The sequence below is a fragment of the Berghia stephanieae genome, chromosome 7 (genome assembly GCF_034508935.2).
Source record: "Berghia stephanieae isolate SIO BIC M18660-M18661 chromosome 7, UCSD_Bste_1.3, whole genome shotgun sequence".
Classification (NCBI taxonomy): Eukaryota; Metazoa; Mollusca; class Gastropoda; order Nudibranchia; family Aeolidiidae; genus Berghia; species Berghia stephanieae.
The window spans coordinates 34,964,941-34,983,964 of NC_088366.1; the positions used below are offsets into that span (position 1 = coordinate 34,964,941).

Sequence of the window (19,024 nt, forward strand, 5' to 3'; positions counted from 1 at the left end):
TGTTTCCATCCGTTTTAAGTTTAAGTCCGAGTCTTAATTGCTGGCCTTTGTATCGGATGTTATTCTGTCGCAAGATAATAATTTAACAGACCCCGCCACTCAAACAGTTGGGTGGGGTCTTTTGTCATCGCACAGTGGGCAGGGAGGCCACTTGATGTATCTTCTATCCCACTAGTTTCCAACGTATCTGTGTCTTAGAATAAGATTACTTGGTTTTGTCCCGACCCTAGCGGGAGTCCTTGGTTGGGAGGGAAACAGTCAAATGAATGGTTATAATTTGGGGAGAAGATTTTTTTTCTTTGTAAATGGTCTTTCTGTTATCTGTTTTATTTTGAATATATAATAATTTGTAAGCATTTTAGTGTATTCCTCTCAGTGGGATCCTGTGCTTGTGTCTGGGTGAGACTTTAAGGTGATCTCAAGCCGATTACACTGAGTGCTTTTGAAATCTACATCTGTTCCTTATTTGAGCCATTCCCCATAGTCTTACTTTTTCTCGTGTTTCAGTGAAAAATCTAGAAATATTTAACTATCCCATTTCTTCCTTTTTCCTGCACTGAAATCACTTCATTGTGTGACAAGCGCTGTAAGGCCCATAAAAGCAAACAAGCAAACAAACCACTCAAACAGTGGTTGGTGGTCCAATGGATCTGAATTATTTCCCCCTCCCCTTTTCTTGATTCGATTTGCTTTTTGAGTGCTCTACCAACTGCGCTATCGAGACACTCAAGTAACTGGGCAAACTTTTGTTCACTCGTTGAATGTTTGCGGCCAATTTTATAATAGTCACTACCACCACCAGCACCACCATCATCATCATAATCATCATGACGATTACAATTACCACAGCCAAAAGCTTACAAAGACTGCCACTATCATCGGGATACAATGGTCATAAAAATGTCCGCCGTCATTAAAGAACCATCTTCATTAATGCATGTTTTACATTAAACTAAAGGGGCGAAAAAACAAACAACACGATAACCCCCGAAAAAAACCCAACACCCCCCCCCCCCAAAAAAAAAAAAACAACAAAAAAAGACAAACACAACAAATCTAACCGCCCCCCCCCCCCCCCCAAAAAAAAAAAGCCAAAAAACCCCCCCAAAACCAAACAAATAAACCCCCCGAAAAACCTCAACGAAGCCAAACCTCTTTTTCAATAATTATTTATTGTAAACACAAAGTATATAAAAATCTGAAAAGTGACTGGGGCGTGCGAAAAATTTAAAGATATAGATGAATAATTTGTGGCAATGAATTAAATAAATAAATAAATAAATAAATAAATAAATAGATAAACCAATTATATTAGTATTGTCACCTCTGATTCTTATGTAAGATGTGAGCATACTAATATAATTCAATCTCCTTAAATGGTCGAGCACTCTATAGATTCATGGGCAGCAATATCTCACGAAATAAAGAATTAATCAATTAAATATGCATATTTTATATATTATAGAACATCTTCACGCTTCAACAGTCTTCAATTGACGAATTAAAGCTGTAACTGAAGACACAAAGCATTTGATGGACAAGAGAATACATTGACAGTAAAGAGTGATCATCATTCAAGTGCTACGAGTGTATGGCATTAGACACGAGAGGATCAGAAATATTGTATTATGGAAATGTACTATAAAATAATGTCTTACCCGTGCGTAAAAGTATATTTACGTTTGTATGAATTATTTTCAGTCCTGATGAATCATTAAATACGGACCAATTATCGTCGTGTTTAAAATAAAACGACGAAAAAAAAAAAGACAGATGAATAAGGGAAGAAAAAAAAATTCACCCCCCCCCCCGCCAAAAAAATTAAACAAAATGCCCGGAAAAAGCCCCTCAAATGCAGACAAGAAAAGAAAAAAAAAACACAAAAGAACAAAAAAAAAAAAAAAAAACAAAAACAAAAAATAGAAAAAAAACCAACAAAAAACACCCCAATAATTTTAAGAACAAAATAATGAGTTCGTGTTAGTTTCCACTTCAAAACCTGAAAAAAGCCCTTCAACTTCAATAATCATTTCTATTTATAGACGTACATAGTCAATTATGTGTTCAAAGGTAAAGTTTGTTTTATAGATAGACTAGCAATAATTTGAAAACGAAAATTCGTGAAAAGTCTATATATGGTATTATCATATCACACCAGAAAATCGAATTCAATAATAATGATAATAATAATAATGATAATAATAATAATAATAATAATAATAAATAATAATAATAATAATAAATAATAATAATAATAATAATAATAATATAATAATAATATAAAATAATAATAATAAATAATAATAATAATAATAATAATAATAATAAATAATAATAATATAATAATGATAATACTAATAATAATAATAATAGTAATAATGATAATAATATGGACAATCAAATTTAAAACTACATAATATAAAATATTGCTTGTGTAAAAGGAAGTGCTGAAAATGCTGAAGACAAAATAATGATATTGGTCCTGCCATGGAAGACTTTACAAAAAGGGAATACGATGATAGATAATCATGTAATATTAATCACGAATATCATGGGTTATATCTCATGATTTTATGGAAATAGGTGACCCACTCGACCTCTGAAATGCAAGTCCCAGGTTCGAGTCCCGCTGTATTGGCTCAAAATTCAGTCGATGGAAAAGTATTGTTACTCACATTCTTTCAACATACTCAGTTGTAAAATGAGTACCGGTAAGAATAACAGCCATTTAGGTGCCATGTCTCGTCATACATTGTTCTTGGATTTGGACTGCTTGTAAAGCGCGTTGGGCACATTAAGTGGACACATTTTTCTTTTTCTTTTACTTTTTTTTTACCAACAGAAATGAACAGAGAGAAATTGGGAGTAGTATATTATTTCTAGTCTGTCCTTAATAATTTAAATGGGAAGAAAAAGAAACGATGTTAAACACAAATCGCTGTATAAGTAAAGAAATAGTGTGTTATGAATACATAGATTGCATCGCTTCATAGTGATCTTGCATTATCGGTATGCGTGGACATCTTAAATTTATATATTTATAGAATTATGAAATATCAAATGTAAAAATTCAAACTCTATGTCGTTACATTGGGAAGAGACGAAAAATAAAAACCCTCAACCCAAACAAACAGACAAAGAAACAAACAAAACAATAACAATTTTTAAAATGTCTAATGTAATTTTTTTTGTTAACTTTTACAATCAACAATTTAGTAACTCCAATACTGCCATACACTTAAAATACTTTTCTTACAATTTTGGCAGGAATAATTACTTCACTAATCGTTGAATTCAATTGGCATTCAACTAATCAAACATTAAAAAAAAAAAAAAAAACAAAAAAAAAAAAACAAAGTAAATAATCTCCGGTTTATGAATTTCGACGTGTTGCGAGTCATATATTCCTTTATTTGTTAGGTAATAAAAAGTTTGACCAGAATGAGACGATTTTCCGTTTTGGCAGGCTGTCTCCACACATTTTCTGGGCCGTTGTTCTATTGCCTTTTGGGGAATGGGGAGGGGGGGGGGGGTAATGAATAACATCGTGACAATTAAAAATAGAAATCGCTTTATGTATCCAAATATATAAAGAAAGATTGAGATAAGTCAATCCAGTCTTAATGAATCACCGTGAAGTCAACAATGCGCTCTAAGTCAAGATATATAATAAAAACAAACACCCCCCCCCTCCCCTAAAAAACAAGCATAAAACAAACAAAAAACAGAACCGAAAAAAGTACTTACCCCCCCCCTCCCCCCAAAAAACCCCAACCCCAAACAAAGCAAGTAAAAAACAAAAAACAAAAAAAACAAAACAAAAACAAACAACCCCGCAAAATAAAAATAAAAACAAAAACAAAAAAACAAAAAACAAAAAACAAACCCGAAAAATAAAAACAGACAAAACTAAAATCTTAAGTTGTCACTGCTCTGCTTCATCTTTTCAGCCCATCTCACTCCGCAATTAAAATTGATATTATCTGAATCTAATCTTTCTTTATATAAAAGAAAACAAACTTTATCACCGAGTTACATAATATGTGCAAATATACAAACGACATTTCAAGTCTTTTATTTACAATTCTGACCCGCCACTATTATTTATGTAACAAGCATGTTAAGAAAAAAAATAATAATGAACGAAAAAAGTTCAGATTTATGAATTACTAAATTGAAACCAAGACAAGTTTCACATGCACTGTAATAGAATTAAATTAAACAGAGAGTCATTTTAAATCATGTCTCTAACTAAATACAGTAGAAAAAAATCTAAGTGAGTTCCATGTCTGAGACATTATGGATTGCCTTGTTAGCTGGGAAAGTCCTAGTCATAGATAATATGATGTAGTCGGGTGACATTTTCCTTTCCACGTTCAGTTTTCTTGTAACAGATCTGAAGAGCCCAAAAATTCCTTTACTGACGGGTGAAGAGGTCGAATGTAACCCCCCCCCCCCCCCCCCCCCAAAAGAAAAAAAACCAAAACAAAAAAAAAAAAACAAACAAACAAACAAAAGAAACTCCGACAAAAACAAAAACAAAACAAACAAATAAACAAACAAAATCAAAAAACAACAACAATAACGACGACAACCCGAAAACACCACTTCAACCCGGGATCGACCACGATTCCATACGTTGTCTGTGCCGACAAAGCAGTATATTTTATATAACCGAAAATACGAGTACATTTTTTTTTCTTTCAAAATGTTTCCAATGAAAAAACCTTGTTTTTCTTGACTTATTCTCACCTCTGTTGTATCGTGAAGAATGTAGGAACATATGTACTTATAAAGTAGAGGGAAAATAATATTGTTGAGGGAGCACTATACGTGGCAGGTCAGAGCATTTCAAAAGGAAATGAACACAGATAGGTCGTTTCGTTTATATTCCTTTACATAATATTCGAGGTATAATGACTGGTGGAGTCATCTATCCGTCTTTTCATGATGAAGATGAGTAAAAATGTTTATTGCAATAATTTCAGAAAAGATGATATAATTAATAAGTTTTATGGTCTTCCTTCGTGTCTGCCGATGTCTCCGCCATGTAAACTGTCTTCATCCATGTCTCGTTCTCTCGTTGGAAGGTCTTGAGGATGTAGGAAAATGGGTCCCTCAATTACCTCCCCTGGGTACGAAGGGTCCAATGAAGGCGCTGCCAAGTGATCTGCTCCACGGTCCCCGCGGATGCTTTGAGGAGAATCCACTGATGCCCCTACCGATTCTGGGAAGAATACCATAGCACCTCTGGGACTGGTTGATCTGCTGTCAGGATATCGAGGGCTCAGCATTGAGGAAAGATCCCGCGTTGGGCGCAGATCTGTGTCGCTTCCTTGCATCGACCTTGACGGGCTTCTCGTTCGGTCAGCCTCGTAGAGAACCGGGCTCAGACTTCTGACGTAAGGGTCGTCGACGTCGTAACGTGAAGGACTGTGTCTCCCTCGAAGGCTGTATCGTGTCGAGGACGGAGGTTCTGTATCGAAGGGAACGGGACTCATACTTCTTAGAGTTCTTTGTCTATCGAGACGGTTGAATCGGGACGAGGTAGGCTGGCGATAGCTACTGAATCCTGCGGAAAAGTGTGAATCAAAATATAAGTTATGTTGAATTGTGATAAAAAATAAACACCCACGCCCACACAAACGCACGCACACGCGCGCGCGCGCACACACACACATACACACACACTCTCTCAGTCTCTCTCTCTCTGTCTCTTTATCTCTCTCTCTCTCTCTCTCTCTCTCTCTCTCTCTCTCAGTGTAAAATTGATCAGAAAGACCAGACAGCAACAGTGGAGCTATTTAAAAGCCATACATGGCCCACGGGGTTATATCTCCCCTTTTAAAATAACAACAATAAACGCCTTAATTTTCTTGATGTGGTGTGTAATTAATTAGGTGCATTGTTGTTAACAGTCGATAAGTGTTTATGAATTCGTACATTAATGTTTGGAACTTGGGGAGGGAAAATAGCAGAATATGCATTTTGACGTCTTTTAAAACGTCCATCATTGTAATTGGTGTGATGCAGGTAATTTTTAAATAATAGAAGAGGGAGTGGTACCAGAAGAAGATTAAAAGGAGTCTGGGGAAGGATTGGGGTGAAGGACCCATGTAGTACAAGAGTTGCTAGCTTTGTTGTGTTGGTTATCTAATTGCTCCACCTGTAATTCAATGGCAGCCGCCCACTTTCCAGCTCAGTGAGTGAGCGACTGTTGCTGCTTGCAGCGTCAATCTGCCTCCCATTAAGCTTATTTTTTGCCATACAAGGGCAAAACAATTTTTAATATTTTTTGAACAGAAAACTTCTATTTCAAAATGACTCTTATCTTGCCACATTGTCTAAAATCAGAGACTTTAAATATATTGTTATTGACAAGTTGACCGTCATCTATCGATATAATTTGAAGTTTAAATTTTTGGCTAAAATTCATATAGATATGCGATTTTTAAAAAAATGTGCGACTGAGTTGGGTGTTTAATAGGATTGAACTTGGCTCCCAAAACGCAAGATGCAAATTTTATTGAGTTAGTAGCGTGATGAATTTCAAATTCCAGGCAGAGTAAAGATTCGTTGGATAATAAAACAATCAAAAATAATTCGAAATAAAAGTGATACAGTTAAGAATTGTGTAAATATTTTTTAAATAATATAAAAAAAACCAACAAAGGAGGTTTAATTAATGTGGGACGTGAATGGTATCCTTCTGTTAACTGAATGGGAGAAATACTTGTTGACATAATGATTTAGGTCAACGTTTACTTATTTGCAGGTCTGATAACACAAATTGTTGTAGGCTCATTGTTATAATGAAACTCTACCCTCAAACCAAAGCAAAATATTGCCCATAATTCAAGTCAATTTTCATAACTGCTAATATCTACACGCCGATTTGAGTGAATTATGACCGACCCATTGAGCAATTCTGTCGTATTCTGCCAAAAACCCTTCATACATTTTGGCACGAAAAGGTTTACCTCCTGTATCGATCTATGAAAAAAACTCCCATAACATTAAACATTCTTAATCCCCAGAATTCAATGAAGTATCAGGTTTAAGACTTTCTGACATGTTGATGGCCATTTTTGACCCATTGATATAGGAGGTAGACGTTTTCTAACTCAAATACTCAGCAATGTCTGAGCTTTATGATGCTATGATATCTCATTTTCATAGACTGGTAGGTTTCGTAGGGTTTTCTTGGCGCCACACAAATATATAGAGAACGAAGATGACGTCACTCAGGGCTTTGTTATTGATTTTTGCCATCCATGTTTATGAGTAATTCTCACTAAACTGCATTAACCAGACTATATACGTTCAAAGTTACACACCGTTTTCTTTTTGTGTTGGTCCGCTATATTTCCGGATGCCAATGGTGTGAGCTTCTTAGCCAAGCACATGCTATTTATAAAAACGATATTTTTGGAAGAATTGGTAACGATAATTACTTGTTTCCGAACAAGGTCTAACTTTTCACTCAAAACTTGCAACGATGTCTTTAAAAATAATATTATTAAGGTTCCCTGATTCCTTCCCCCGTCTCCCTACCTTCCTACCAACAAGCATATCTGAGCTTGCACATACTCTAAATTGAAAAATGAACAAAATGTTTGTGGAATGATAATTATAAGAACTAAAGTATGTTTTAAAAGATGATTGAGTAAAAAAAAAAAAGGTCTGAAAAATTGACAAAAACAAAAATATGAGAATTCAGCTTTAGGCTCTGTCAATAGGGAACGATAGTGTGATGTCAAAATCTGGTTTCAATCTCTTTGGAAGTGTGAATCCAGTCCTCCGGAGGCTGGATACAACCTTTTGGAACTGATCTTATGATTTTAGAGTGATGGTATCTTATTTTCTATCCTAAATAAATGCTGGTCGTCAATGACGGTCATCTATCCCCGCCTTTATTGACCCGTAATCATAAGAATCTGCCTATATATCATGATAATAAAATAATTATGACACTTTATGGTTCAATATGCAACCTATTCATTGTGAGACCTCTGGAGGATTGGGTAGCCTACACACTTCCATTGAGTTATGAATCGGAGTAGAGAGGCATGTGTGACGGACCGACTTCTGCTTCTCATTACAATTATATTAAAACAAGCCAATAAAGGCATTGTATAAAAACGTCAAGTTTAAAAAAAAAAGAAGCTTTCCCCTTCTTACTTTTAATATTATGTAAATATTAGTATTAATTATGAATATAAATTTAAATAGTGTAGTTTTTTCATTACAGCCTGAGTGTAGTTGGGGGTCCCGATAGTTCAGCTGGTAGAGCAGTCACTTCATATGCAAAGGGACCGATGTTGATCCTAGAGGAAGTCGAGATTTTATTCCAGACCCCTTCCCCCCCCCCCTTGTCCACCCAACTGAGATTGGATGGCTAGGTCTGTTAGTTCAGGCGGAAAGTACTTTGCAATATATTGCGTCCTATCCAAGTAATTGCTATGATCCTTCTGACGTTATTGAAACCAGGAGAAACCCCGGTTCCATGGCCTGAAGGACTGTGTGTAGCGGGTACAAGTAATTAAACGCGGATGGTAATTCGCTTTGTCTTGTCTACTCCTTCAGATCCAGAATTACGCTCCTATCTTTTGTTAACCTAATAAAAAAAAAGCGTCTCAACGCTTATATTTTAGTCTTTTTGTCTAGGGGTCGATGATCCAAAGGCCAAACCCACCTCCGGGATCTCCCATACTTGACCTCCTGCCATCTAGGTACCCAAGTCTGCCCTGGTGATCCGATACGCTGGGACGACTTCCAATTTCCGCCAGACTGGCTCGGCCGTCCGTGATGCTGGTGCGTCGGCCCGTTGGCTCACCTGACAGGAAGGCGTCAAGTACTGAGATGGGTGGGCGTGGCAGTGGTAGAGGAAGTGATGGTGGTGATGGGTGGTGGTGGTGGTGGAGGAGGAGGAGGGGGAGGCATTTGTGAGGGGGAAGAGGAGGAGGTGAGGAAGAAATACAACACAATACTCAGGGGGGTCACGATACAACATACAAGAATGTCACTAGGTGGAATTATTTAACCATCTATAAAATGTTTTTAAAAAAGCACTGATGCACTAGTATTCATTTCCCCTCCCCCCCCACCCCGTGAATTGGTAAAGGCGCCAATAAAAATAGTCCATTTAATCCCCATTCGTGAATGACATGAAGAATTTTGACAAGTCGTCCAGACCCATTTTGACCCTTTGATCTGTCAGACGATTTCATTGCATCTGTTGTGTCAAACAATAAACGTGTGAACTAGGGAGATTCAGAAATAATGTCAAGGCGATTGTACCATGGAAATGGATCAACATTTTACAATTTTATGGAAAAAGTTTATAAATATTTATCCATTTTCAGAGTATCGGCCATTTACCGTTAGCACTTGCTCTTGACTTTAAAAAAAAAATTAAACCAAAAGAAAAATGACATCTCTCTTACAAGAGTGATCAAAGACAGAAGTTGGGACTTTTTCTGGGGTTTTTTCATGCCTAAGTAAAATAATAGCACTGAGATTTATGACAGGCTGAAAGCTGTATCTATTGACAATGTCATATGCAGACGGCAAGAATTTAGGTAGTTTTATTTGTTTTTCACATTGTTTGCACAATGATCAAGCAGCCAGACGCAGTTTATGTGTCAATTTTGATATCTGGCAATCGGAATTTGTTCCATCTGATTTTTACCTTTTCGAGTATTGAAGCAGAGTCTGGCAAGATAAAAAGTTCACAAATGACGAAGAAATCGAGGAACATACGACATACTGACAGAGTGGGTGATTTTTCCAGGAGGGTGAAAAGATAAAATGAGAAAAAAAGTATATCTAACGAATGTGTGAGTATCATTTCAATGACATTTTATTTTGTGATCCTTGACACTGATTGCCTCATTCAGGGCACAGATGAAAAGAAGACAAAAGCCATACGTCTTGACTTGGAGATGGATCGTAGACAGAAGGAATTTAAATGAAGGAGGTTGAACTTGCTGACCCAATGCAGAAATGGTTGGAAGCGTTTTTTTGGCGCTTCACCAGGCTGACCTTTGACATTATTTCTACAACATCCTTGGTTTAACGATTATTTTTTCCTACAATTTGATTCCTTAAATAATAGAAATAATACTCTTGATTTAATATGTCATACTTTTAACTCAACTTTGAGTTCACCGAGAGTACCAATTATCTTTAAAAATTTACAAGTGAGTGACGTTTCTTAAGATAAAAAAAAATAGAATATCAAATATTTTGAAAATATATTAATCATAATTGTTTTGATGAGATTGACGACCATCACATCGCAATTAATGCTCCATTGGTGAAATTGGACGGTAAACGGTTAATAAAAAGACATTGATTTGGCAAGACATTTAACAACACATTTGAAAAAGCCTTTTTCTTTCTAGGCTGAACATTTCTGAATTATTGACTCTGGAGTTGAAATGAATCTAACACCACCCAGTGCTTTATTTTGTCTAACCCATGCAGGGATGCTTATTACTATCTCTTTAATTTTCTACGGTTTGAGACAAAATGTATTAAAACTTGACACAATTTGTTTGGGTTACAATAACAATTGACGATGGCATTACATGGGCTATTTGTACCTCCATTCTAAATGATCGAATGCAAAGCGCTAAATCCTATTTTCACTTTATAAACCAATCAGAGTAGCGGTATCTAAAATTGATATTTACCGCACTCCGATAAGTTGAGAAAATGAAAGTAGAAAGAAGTGCTCGCTGCAGTCACTATACAAAACGTGTTGCAAGAGTTATAGACATGTCAGGGAAGTTACTGGTTTTCTTTTTTTTTGAGAATTACTTTGAAGACTTGCGTTTGTGTTCTTTGTCTAAAGCTTTTGACACTTGATTAGTTATGACGATAAATCATTAGTTGTGCTTTGCATTGAAACAATTCTTCCAATATAACAAACGTGTACCATAAAAATAATTTCGTATCAGCTCATTTAAAATGATTTGAATCATTGATTCATTCATGTCTTCATTATTAGTTGAAATTCTTTTTGTTATATATTAATGACATTTGCCTTTAACAATATGAAACTCAATCAGGTCAAAGGTCAAGAAACAGTTATCTTGTGTTATGTTACGATTTCTTTATTTTTCAAAGTTATAGCCGTCCACGTTTTTTCATAATATGGTTGGCATGTCTGTACTCCTGTTAATAACGACCGAGATTGGGAACAGACAACGTACAACTACGGTTTTAAAAACAACCAAGGCATGCAATATAAATAAAAATAGTGAAAAAAGTATACGAAAAGTTAAAACAGAAATTCTATAAAACTTGGAATATTACAAGGAGGTTAAAAGAGGGAGCAAAGAATTTTAAACAACAAATTCTAAAACATTTTTGGTAAAATAATGTTGTTGAACTAAAATTTAAAGACGTTCGTCCGAACATGTATGCTTTTTTCATTAACCAAATCATTACAAAAGAGATTTAATAATTATCACAGAAAAGCTTCAAGTTCAAATTCTTTTTCAGTCAATAATTAAAGAGAATATCGCTATAAAAAGAATGCACAAGATTTCGGAAAAGGTGATATTGACAAAAGTTGTTTATGATATGATTTGGGCACTATCTACGTACCTATTAGTATTTAATTTACATATTATTTTAATGAAATGTTTAAATGTTGTAATCGTTTGTGTATATATGGGGTAAAATATTAAATATTTCATCTTATTGGGAAATAAAATGTTTTCACAGCATATCTAACAGAAACTATAGAATTAACAGAGGGACACTATAAACTACTTAATTGGATGAGGAATAAGCTTAATAAAAACGATGATGATAAAACTATGGTTATGATAATAATAATGATGGTGATGATGATCATGATGATGATGATGATGATGATGACAACAATAATAATTATAATAATGGTAATAATAATAACGACAACAATAATAATAATAATAATAATAATAATAATAATAATAATAATAATAATAATAATAATAATAATAATAGTAATAATAATAATAATAATAATAATAATAATAATAATAATAATAATAATAATAATAATAATAACAATAAAAACAGTAATAATAATAAAAAAATAATAATAATAAAAACAGTAATAATAAAAATAAAAATAAAAATAATAATAATAATAATAATAATAATAATAATAATAATAATAATAATAATAATAATGATGATAATAATAATAATGATGATAATGATGGCAATGAAGAAAAAGAAGGAGAATAATAATAATAATAATAATAATAATAATAATGCTGAAAACTTATATAGCGCTATAACTCCGAGACACCAGACTCTAAGCGCTTAAATTACAAATTACTTTGGCTGAAACATACTCATTCACACACACAAGCACACACACACACACACACACACATACACACACACAACACAACACACAACACAAACCAAAACTATCTTGCTTCTCATACCATCTACTAAAATCGAAACAAATATGTTTTAAGCGAACGTTTAAAAATAGACAATAATAATAATAATAATAATAATAATAATAATAATAATAATAATAATAATAATAATAATAATAATAATAATAAGAAGAAGAAGAAGAAGAAGAAGAAGATGATGATGATGATGATGATGATGATGATGATGATGATGATGATGATGATGATAATGATGATAAAATGATGATACTGAGGATGATGATAATGATACCAATAAAACATGGAGTAATCAAAATGATATGTAATTACGATTACTTAATCGACATTCGAATATAAAGAGAAATAAATTATTCTGAATCTTTAGGTGAGGATGTGATTTAAACAAATCAAATTTTACTGACGAAGAGCCACGCCGCAACGCCTGGGCTACTCGTCAGTACTGTCGAATAGTCACTTTGTTCCTTAAACCCTAAAAGTAAAACTAAACCCCAACCAGATATAGCGATAGAAATGGAAATAAAAACTATTAAGCTAGTTAACAAAAGCAACTAATTCCACTTACTACCAGGCGCATAGTCACTCAAACTCATTCTTCTGTGACCAGCATAGGAAGGGAGGGGGCTTAGTTGCATTATTCTTTGTTCCTCTGGCGGTTGGGATGTTGACGTTACAGGTGCTTCCGATTCACCTTGTCCAGGTGCCTGAACAAAGCGACGGAAGAGACCCTGTCGATGTTTCTGTTCCCATTGTCTTTGCTTCAATTTCTCCTCCCGCCTCTTCTTTTCAAGCTCCTGAAAATATATTCATGTCATGTGATTAAAAAATAAAAAGACCCCCCCCCCTCAAAAAAGTAAAAAAAAAAGGCACTGCTTCATCAGGATCTTCATCGAAAATGAACATATTTTTGTATTATTACCATCAATATCAGAAACTAAAACTTACAAAATATATATCAAAACATCTACATAGGACAATGGACATTATCCCACATAAAATTGCATGACGTGCTGTAATTCCCGAATTAGGATTGTACATACCAAAATTTATTAAACAAACAAAACAGACCTCGATTCGCTGTTTCTCCACAATGCTGGTAACTTGTCCTAAAAGATCATCCAGCTTGGTCTCCGTGGCGTCTTTGCCCATTGAAGCCAATGACAGCGCTCGATCAAGGGGGAAGAAATCGTAGTTCTCCTTACGTAGCTGGAAAGTCAAGGGCCAGGGACAAATTTTACTAATTTTTAAAGAAGAAAAGGTTTAAAACCAAATTGCACATATTTGAGTGTTCGTTTAATAGAATGCAATTGTGGGCTTGTTTTAATCTTGTCATAATAGACAATATGTTTGCGTTTAGTTGAGAGTATTCAGTTACAACAATGATATCATTTTGGGTGATCAGACTTGACCTGTAAAAAAAAAACAACAACATGCAAACCGAGACACATGTTCTATTAGATAAAAAATAGAATTAGGTACATAAACAAAACAAAAACTTAAAGACCTAAAGTAAAATAAGACAAGTAAAACCTAAGAACACTGTCCCCAAGGAGCAATTCGTACACCCCCCCCCCCCAAACAAGATCTGATAAACAATCGAAGAGAAGATAAAAGAATAAAAAAACAAACAAAGAATAACAATCCCCCAAACCAAATATTAACCCCCCCCCCCCACCAAAAAACCCCCCAACAAAACAAACAAACAGAAACACAACAAAACAAACAGACAAACATGAAAAAACAACAAAACTAAACAAAAGACCCTCCCCCTTCCAAATTTTTAACAAACCAAACAATACAAATGGATAGGCAAACAAATGTAGCATTTCACTCGCTATTAAATAGTCGGTAAAAGGACGAATAGCCCAGACCTTCTTGACCTACCAGTTTGTGCGTATACATCTCTAGGGCTGTGTAGTCATTTGCCTTAGTGCCGTTGAGGTGAATGAAGAAGAAAATGTAGGACCACATGTTGTGTTCGTGACGGACGTGGTGGTCGAAGCCCTGTGTCAAGGAACAATTTGATGTTATTTAATATATATGAATTGAAATGAAAGTAAAATCTAAGTGACAACGTCGTTTTCTAAACAATCATAAAAACACTGCTGTAATCGTTATCATCATCATCATCACCACCACCATCATCATCATCATCATCATCATCATCATCATCATCATCATCATCATCATCATCATCATCATCATCATCATCATCATCAACCACAACCACCATCTCCACCACCACCACCACCACCATCATCATCATCATCATCATCATCATCATCATCATCATCATCATCATCATCATCATCATCATCATCATCATCAACCACCACCACCTACACCACCACCACCACCACCACCACCACCATCTCCACATCATCATCATCATCATCATCATCATCATTATCATCATCATCATCATCATCGGCCACCACCACCACCATCGTCTATTCATTATCCCAACAAAAGCTCACCTTTCCGTGGTGTTCAAAGTCATATGAATTCCTACTACAGATGAAACACGTATCCCTCATGTCAGATTCGGCAGTCCACTGTTGAAGAGAACATAAATTTGAATCATCTACACACGCAAAGGGACCGAGATCGATCCTTAGTCAAGTCGAGATATTTTTTTTTACCTCCCCGTCCATTCAGCAGTGATTGGATAGAGTGATTTGTTATCTGGCGGAAAGTACTTTGCGATAGACTAGCGCCCTATCCAAAGGATAGGATACAATTGCTATTGTCCGTTTTATACAGCAGAAACGGGGATAAACTCCAGGTCCATGAGTCTCATGACTCTGAAGGACTACTTTTGATCTACTTTAAGCAATCGATGTTGGAATGTTTTCTGGTAAAACAACAACAACAAAAAACAAAACAAAAAAAAAACAAAAAAAACCAAAAAAAAAACAAAAAACAAAAAACAAAAACACAAAAAAAAAAAAACAAACCAAAAAAAAATAAAAAAAAAAAAAAAAAAAAACAACCCCAAACCAACCAAACCAAACAAAAACAAAACAAAACAAACAAAACAAAAAAGTAAAAACAAAATTAAAACACAACAAAATCTGTTTTGTCACTGAAAGGCAAATATATTGCGTCAGTCCATCATTAGTTCTGGGTGTTGTAGTTTATGATCGAATGAAATGGACTGACCAGATACATAAATGTAATGAAGTGCAGAATCAATAAACGAATGTACCTTCTATCAAACTAGCAAATTGCAAAATTGACACAACACTGTGCACTTTGTTTACCATGTATGCTATGACATTCAATTCATCAGTCTGGGGAAGCAAAACCTCTGCGAGCAACGAGCACACATCAATATACAAGGGTTGGCTGAAAAGTTTTGCAATTTCCGTAATAACTCCATCATTTTTAGGAATAATTCGTTAAACAATACATCAAAATAAAAGCTTAAAATCTCAGCTACAGATTGCTTACTTTATTTTTTGACATAGTCACCGTCACAACCAAAACAGAGTTGGCAACACCTCACCATTTGACGAATCCCGCCGGCAACAAAACTGACGTCCTTTTTCTCTACACCAAGATCGGACAACAGTCGCCATGTTTTTGTCCCTTTCATTGTGGTTTTATTTGAGATGCTCCTTCAATTTAGGGAAAAAGAAGTCTGAAGGTGCTAGGTCTGTACTGTAGGGTGGATGTGGCAGAGTGGAGAAATCCATTTTCCTCAGTGCGGTTTGAGTCTATTGACTCGTGTGGGGTCGAGCGTTTTCATGTTGTAATATCTCACATTTTCTGCGGTCGCACTCTTTTCCATCGGGCTCTCAGTTTTCCGAGCGAGGCAAGATATTGATCGGAATTTCACAGTTTGTCCTGTTTCAAAAATTCGATATGAACAGCACCTTCAAAGTCCCAGAAAATCGTGATCTTGAAGATCTGTTTCGATCAGATCTCCTCCACGAACCTTACTCATCGCCAAACGGTGCTGTAATCCACACAAGTGTCACCATAAACACGCTTCATTCTGGTATTGATTTCAATGGATGAACAGCCTTCAGCGTTCGGAAAAAAAAACAGCACACAGCTTGTATTGAATATATTTTGGCGCAGCCAATTTCATTTCCTTGTTTTGAACGAAGTTGTTGACCATGTAATAAGACAAGAGCGATTTCGTCCTGCAAAGACGCAAGACTCTAGAAATTTGGACACGTCAAAGTCAATTGAAAGAAAGTAATTGTACCAAATATTAAAGTTTTAAGTCAAACTTCTTTGAAATTATAAGGAAAATTGCAAAACCTTCCAACCCACCCTCGTAATTATTGTCCAGTCGAAATAGTTATAATAATTATTACTAGATCTTAGCACAATGCAACAGTTTACGTTTTCATTTTTTAAAATGTACCTGAATAACATACTAAAAGTCTAGAACTGTAGCTGTGTCGGAAGTTTGTGAAAAATGATCATCTATATTAATACTAATGTGAGTCAATAAATAATTACTGATAAAGAGGAAAATACTCAATATACCCGATCATGTCATATCTGCTATTAAGACTTCGAACTAAATTGCAATAAGCACTAGTTTTTACATGAACGTTGTTCATAATACTTTATGAACAGCATTTTAAAAGTCTAGAACTGTAGCTGCATCGGGATTATATGAAATATGGTTGCTTAATCACTTCTTTACTGACCTTAAGATCCCTGAGTTCGGAGAAGGTGTCCACAATAATACCGAAAATGATGTTGAGACCAATGGTCGTGATGAAGATGAAGAAGGACACGTGATACAGGACGATGATGCCAAATTTGTCAAATGCCTTCTCGTTGTCATGTGGCTTCATTTCCTGTGGGGGAGGGGGGGGTAATTGAGTGCAAAAGAGGATAACGACTTTTATTTTGATGGCCAATTGGCAGGTCTGTCTGTGAAAAGTGGTTCAGGTGATTAATTGGCCCATACGTAAAAAAGGGTTCCATCAAGGTATGGGCAAAATCAAAGTGTCCAAATTCCAGGCAAGAACAGAAGGACGCACGCACACACATACACACACACACACACACAAACACACACGCGCGCACTCACAGATAACAAAAAAAAAAAGAAAAAAAAAAAAAAGAGAGAGAGAGAGAGAGAGAGAGAGAGAGAGAGAGAGAGAGAGAGAGAGAGAGAGAGAGAGAGCCATAAGAGAAGAAGAGCTTGATCCAAACTGACCTCGAAGAGATCTCCGATAAGGCCGTATCGTATGACGGTGATGGTACACTGCCAAAGGGTATGACAATAGAGCTGGTCTGACGGGTCAAACATGCTTCTCATGAGGGCAAAGCCCACCATTCCGTACAGATAGAACACAACCAGGCCTAAAACCGCTACCCAGATCAGCGACTTACCTGTAAAATATTAAAGAACCCCAACATAATGAGACTCTGGAAATTGAATTTGAAGTTTAAATCATAAATATATTTGAGTTAAAATAACATGATTTTATTGAATGTCATATTCTTTTCAAATCATCTCTCCATCTCTTACATAATGAATAAACATTTTCTTATTTTGATATTTGCCGATAAAGGGTTTGAGCCAGATATGTTCCTGGAGAGTTATAATATATTTTTTGCAGGTGTTAGATTTTTGATTTCGTCCAATACTTTTGATTGACAATATGATTTAAATGGCACTCACTCAAACCCCCACAAAAACAACAACAAAAGCAAACAAACAAAAAGACCCCCACCCTAACTCAAAACAAACGAAATTCCTCCCACAAAAAAAAGAACAAAGCAATCTAAAAGATACCAAAAAAAAAGACCCGAAAAAAACCCGAATAAAAAACAAAACACAAAACAAAACAGAAGAAACAATTCTGTCATAGTTATGATCATTTAATTAAATCTTAGGTGCCAATCCAGATTGCTCATATTCACATATATTTATTTATACTTTAATTCATAAAACTCTGTCCAAACCATTCTGTGTGACGGCCTTGATGACTCCGCTGAGTAGCTGGTTGTTGTTGACGATGTTCAGGAGATGGAAGGCGAAGAAATAGGCATTGTACCAGGTGCCCGCTACAGACAGGGCCAGGAATATCTGTATGAGGTCAAGTTAGAAACAATTATACCAGGCTATAGGAATAATTGTTAAAAGCCAAATAGTGTACTCTAAATGCCATACATGAAAGGATCATATTATGCAAATATGTCTTTAAGAGGAGAGAGAGAGAGAGAGAGAGAGAGAGAGAGAGAGAGAGAGAGAAGGAGAGAGAAGAGAGAGAGAGAGAGAGAGCGGGGGGGGGGGGGGGGGAAGAGAGAGACAGATAGATATATATATATATATATATATATATATATATATATATATATATGAAGAGAGAGAGAGAGAGAGAGAGAGAGAGAGAGAGAGAGAGTCTCGCGGTCTAAACAAAATATGTAAGAATAAAGACCAATAAAAAAAGGAAAAAAAAAGAAATAAGAAGTCCCAGGTTTGAGAGTTTTTTTTGCCAAGAGAGAGAGAGAGAGAGTCATTTAAATCGATCTATATTTGAAGGACGAGTTTTCTGACCAAATTTCTAAATATGTTTTTTTTCCAGAGTACGGCAGAATAGAGACCGGGATAAAAACCA

General features: G+C 35.3%; 1 protein-coding gene across 1 annotated transcript in view; it reads right to left on the bottom strand.

Annotated features, from left to right (window-relative positions):
• Window positions 1–4,731: 4,731 nt before the first annotated feature.
• LOC144977146 (inositol 1,4,5-trisphosphate-gated calcium channel ITPR3-like) overlaps window positions 4,732–19,024 on the bottom strand; it is a 171,663-nt gene continuing 157,370 nt past the window's right edge. The window contains exons 66-74 of the mRNA XM_078922006.1: window positions 18,369–18,492; window positions 17,617–17,792; window positions 17,099–17,251; window positions 14,906–14,983; window positions 14,313–14,432; window positions 13,497–13,634; window positions 12,994–13,222; window positions 8,696–8,857; window positions 4,732–5,572 (exon numbers count right to left, since the gene is read on the bottom strand). Coding sequence (XP_078778132.1) covers window positions 5,013–5,572; window positions 8,696–8,857; window positions 12,994–13,222; window positions 13,497–13,634; window positions 14,313–14,432; window positions 14,906–14,983; window positions 17,099–17,251; window positions 17,617–17,792; window positions 18,369–18,492 — 1,740 coding nt within the window. The 3' untranslated portion in view covers window positions 4,732–5,012. The remainder of the gene's footprint in view (window positions 5,573–8,695; window positions 8,858–12,993; window positions 13,223–13,496; window positions 13,635–14,312; window positions 14,433–14,905; window positions 14,984–17,098; window positions 17,252–17,616; window positions 17,793–18,368; window positions 18,493–19,024) is intronic.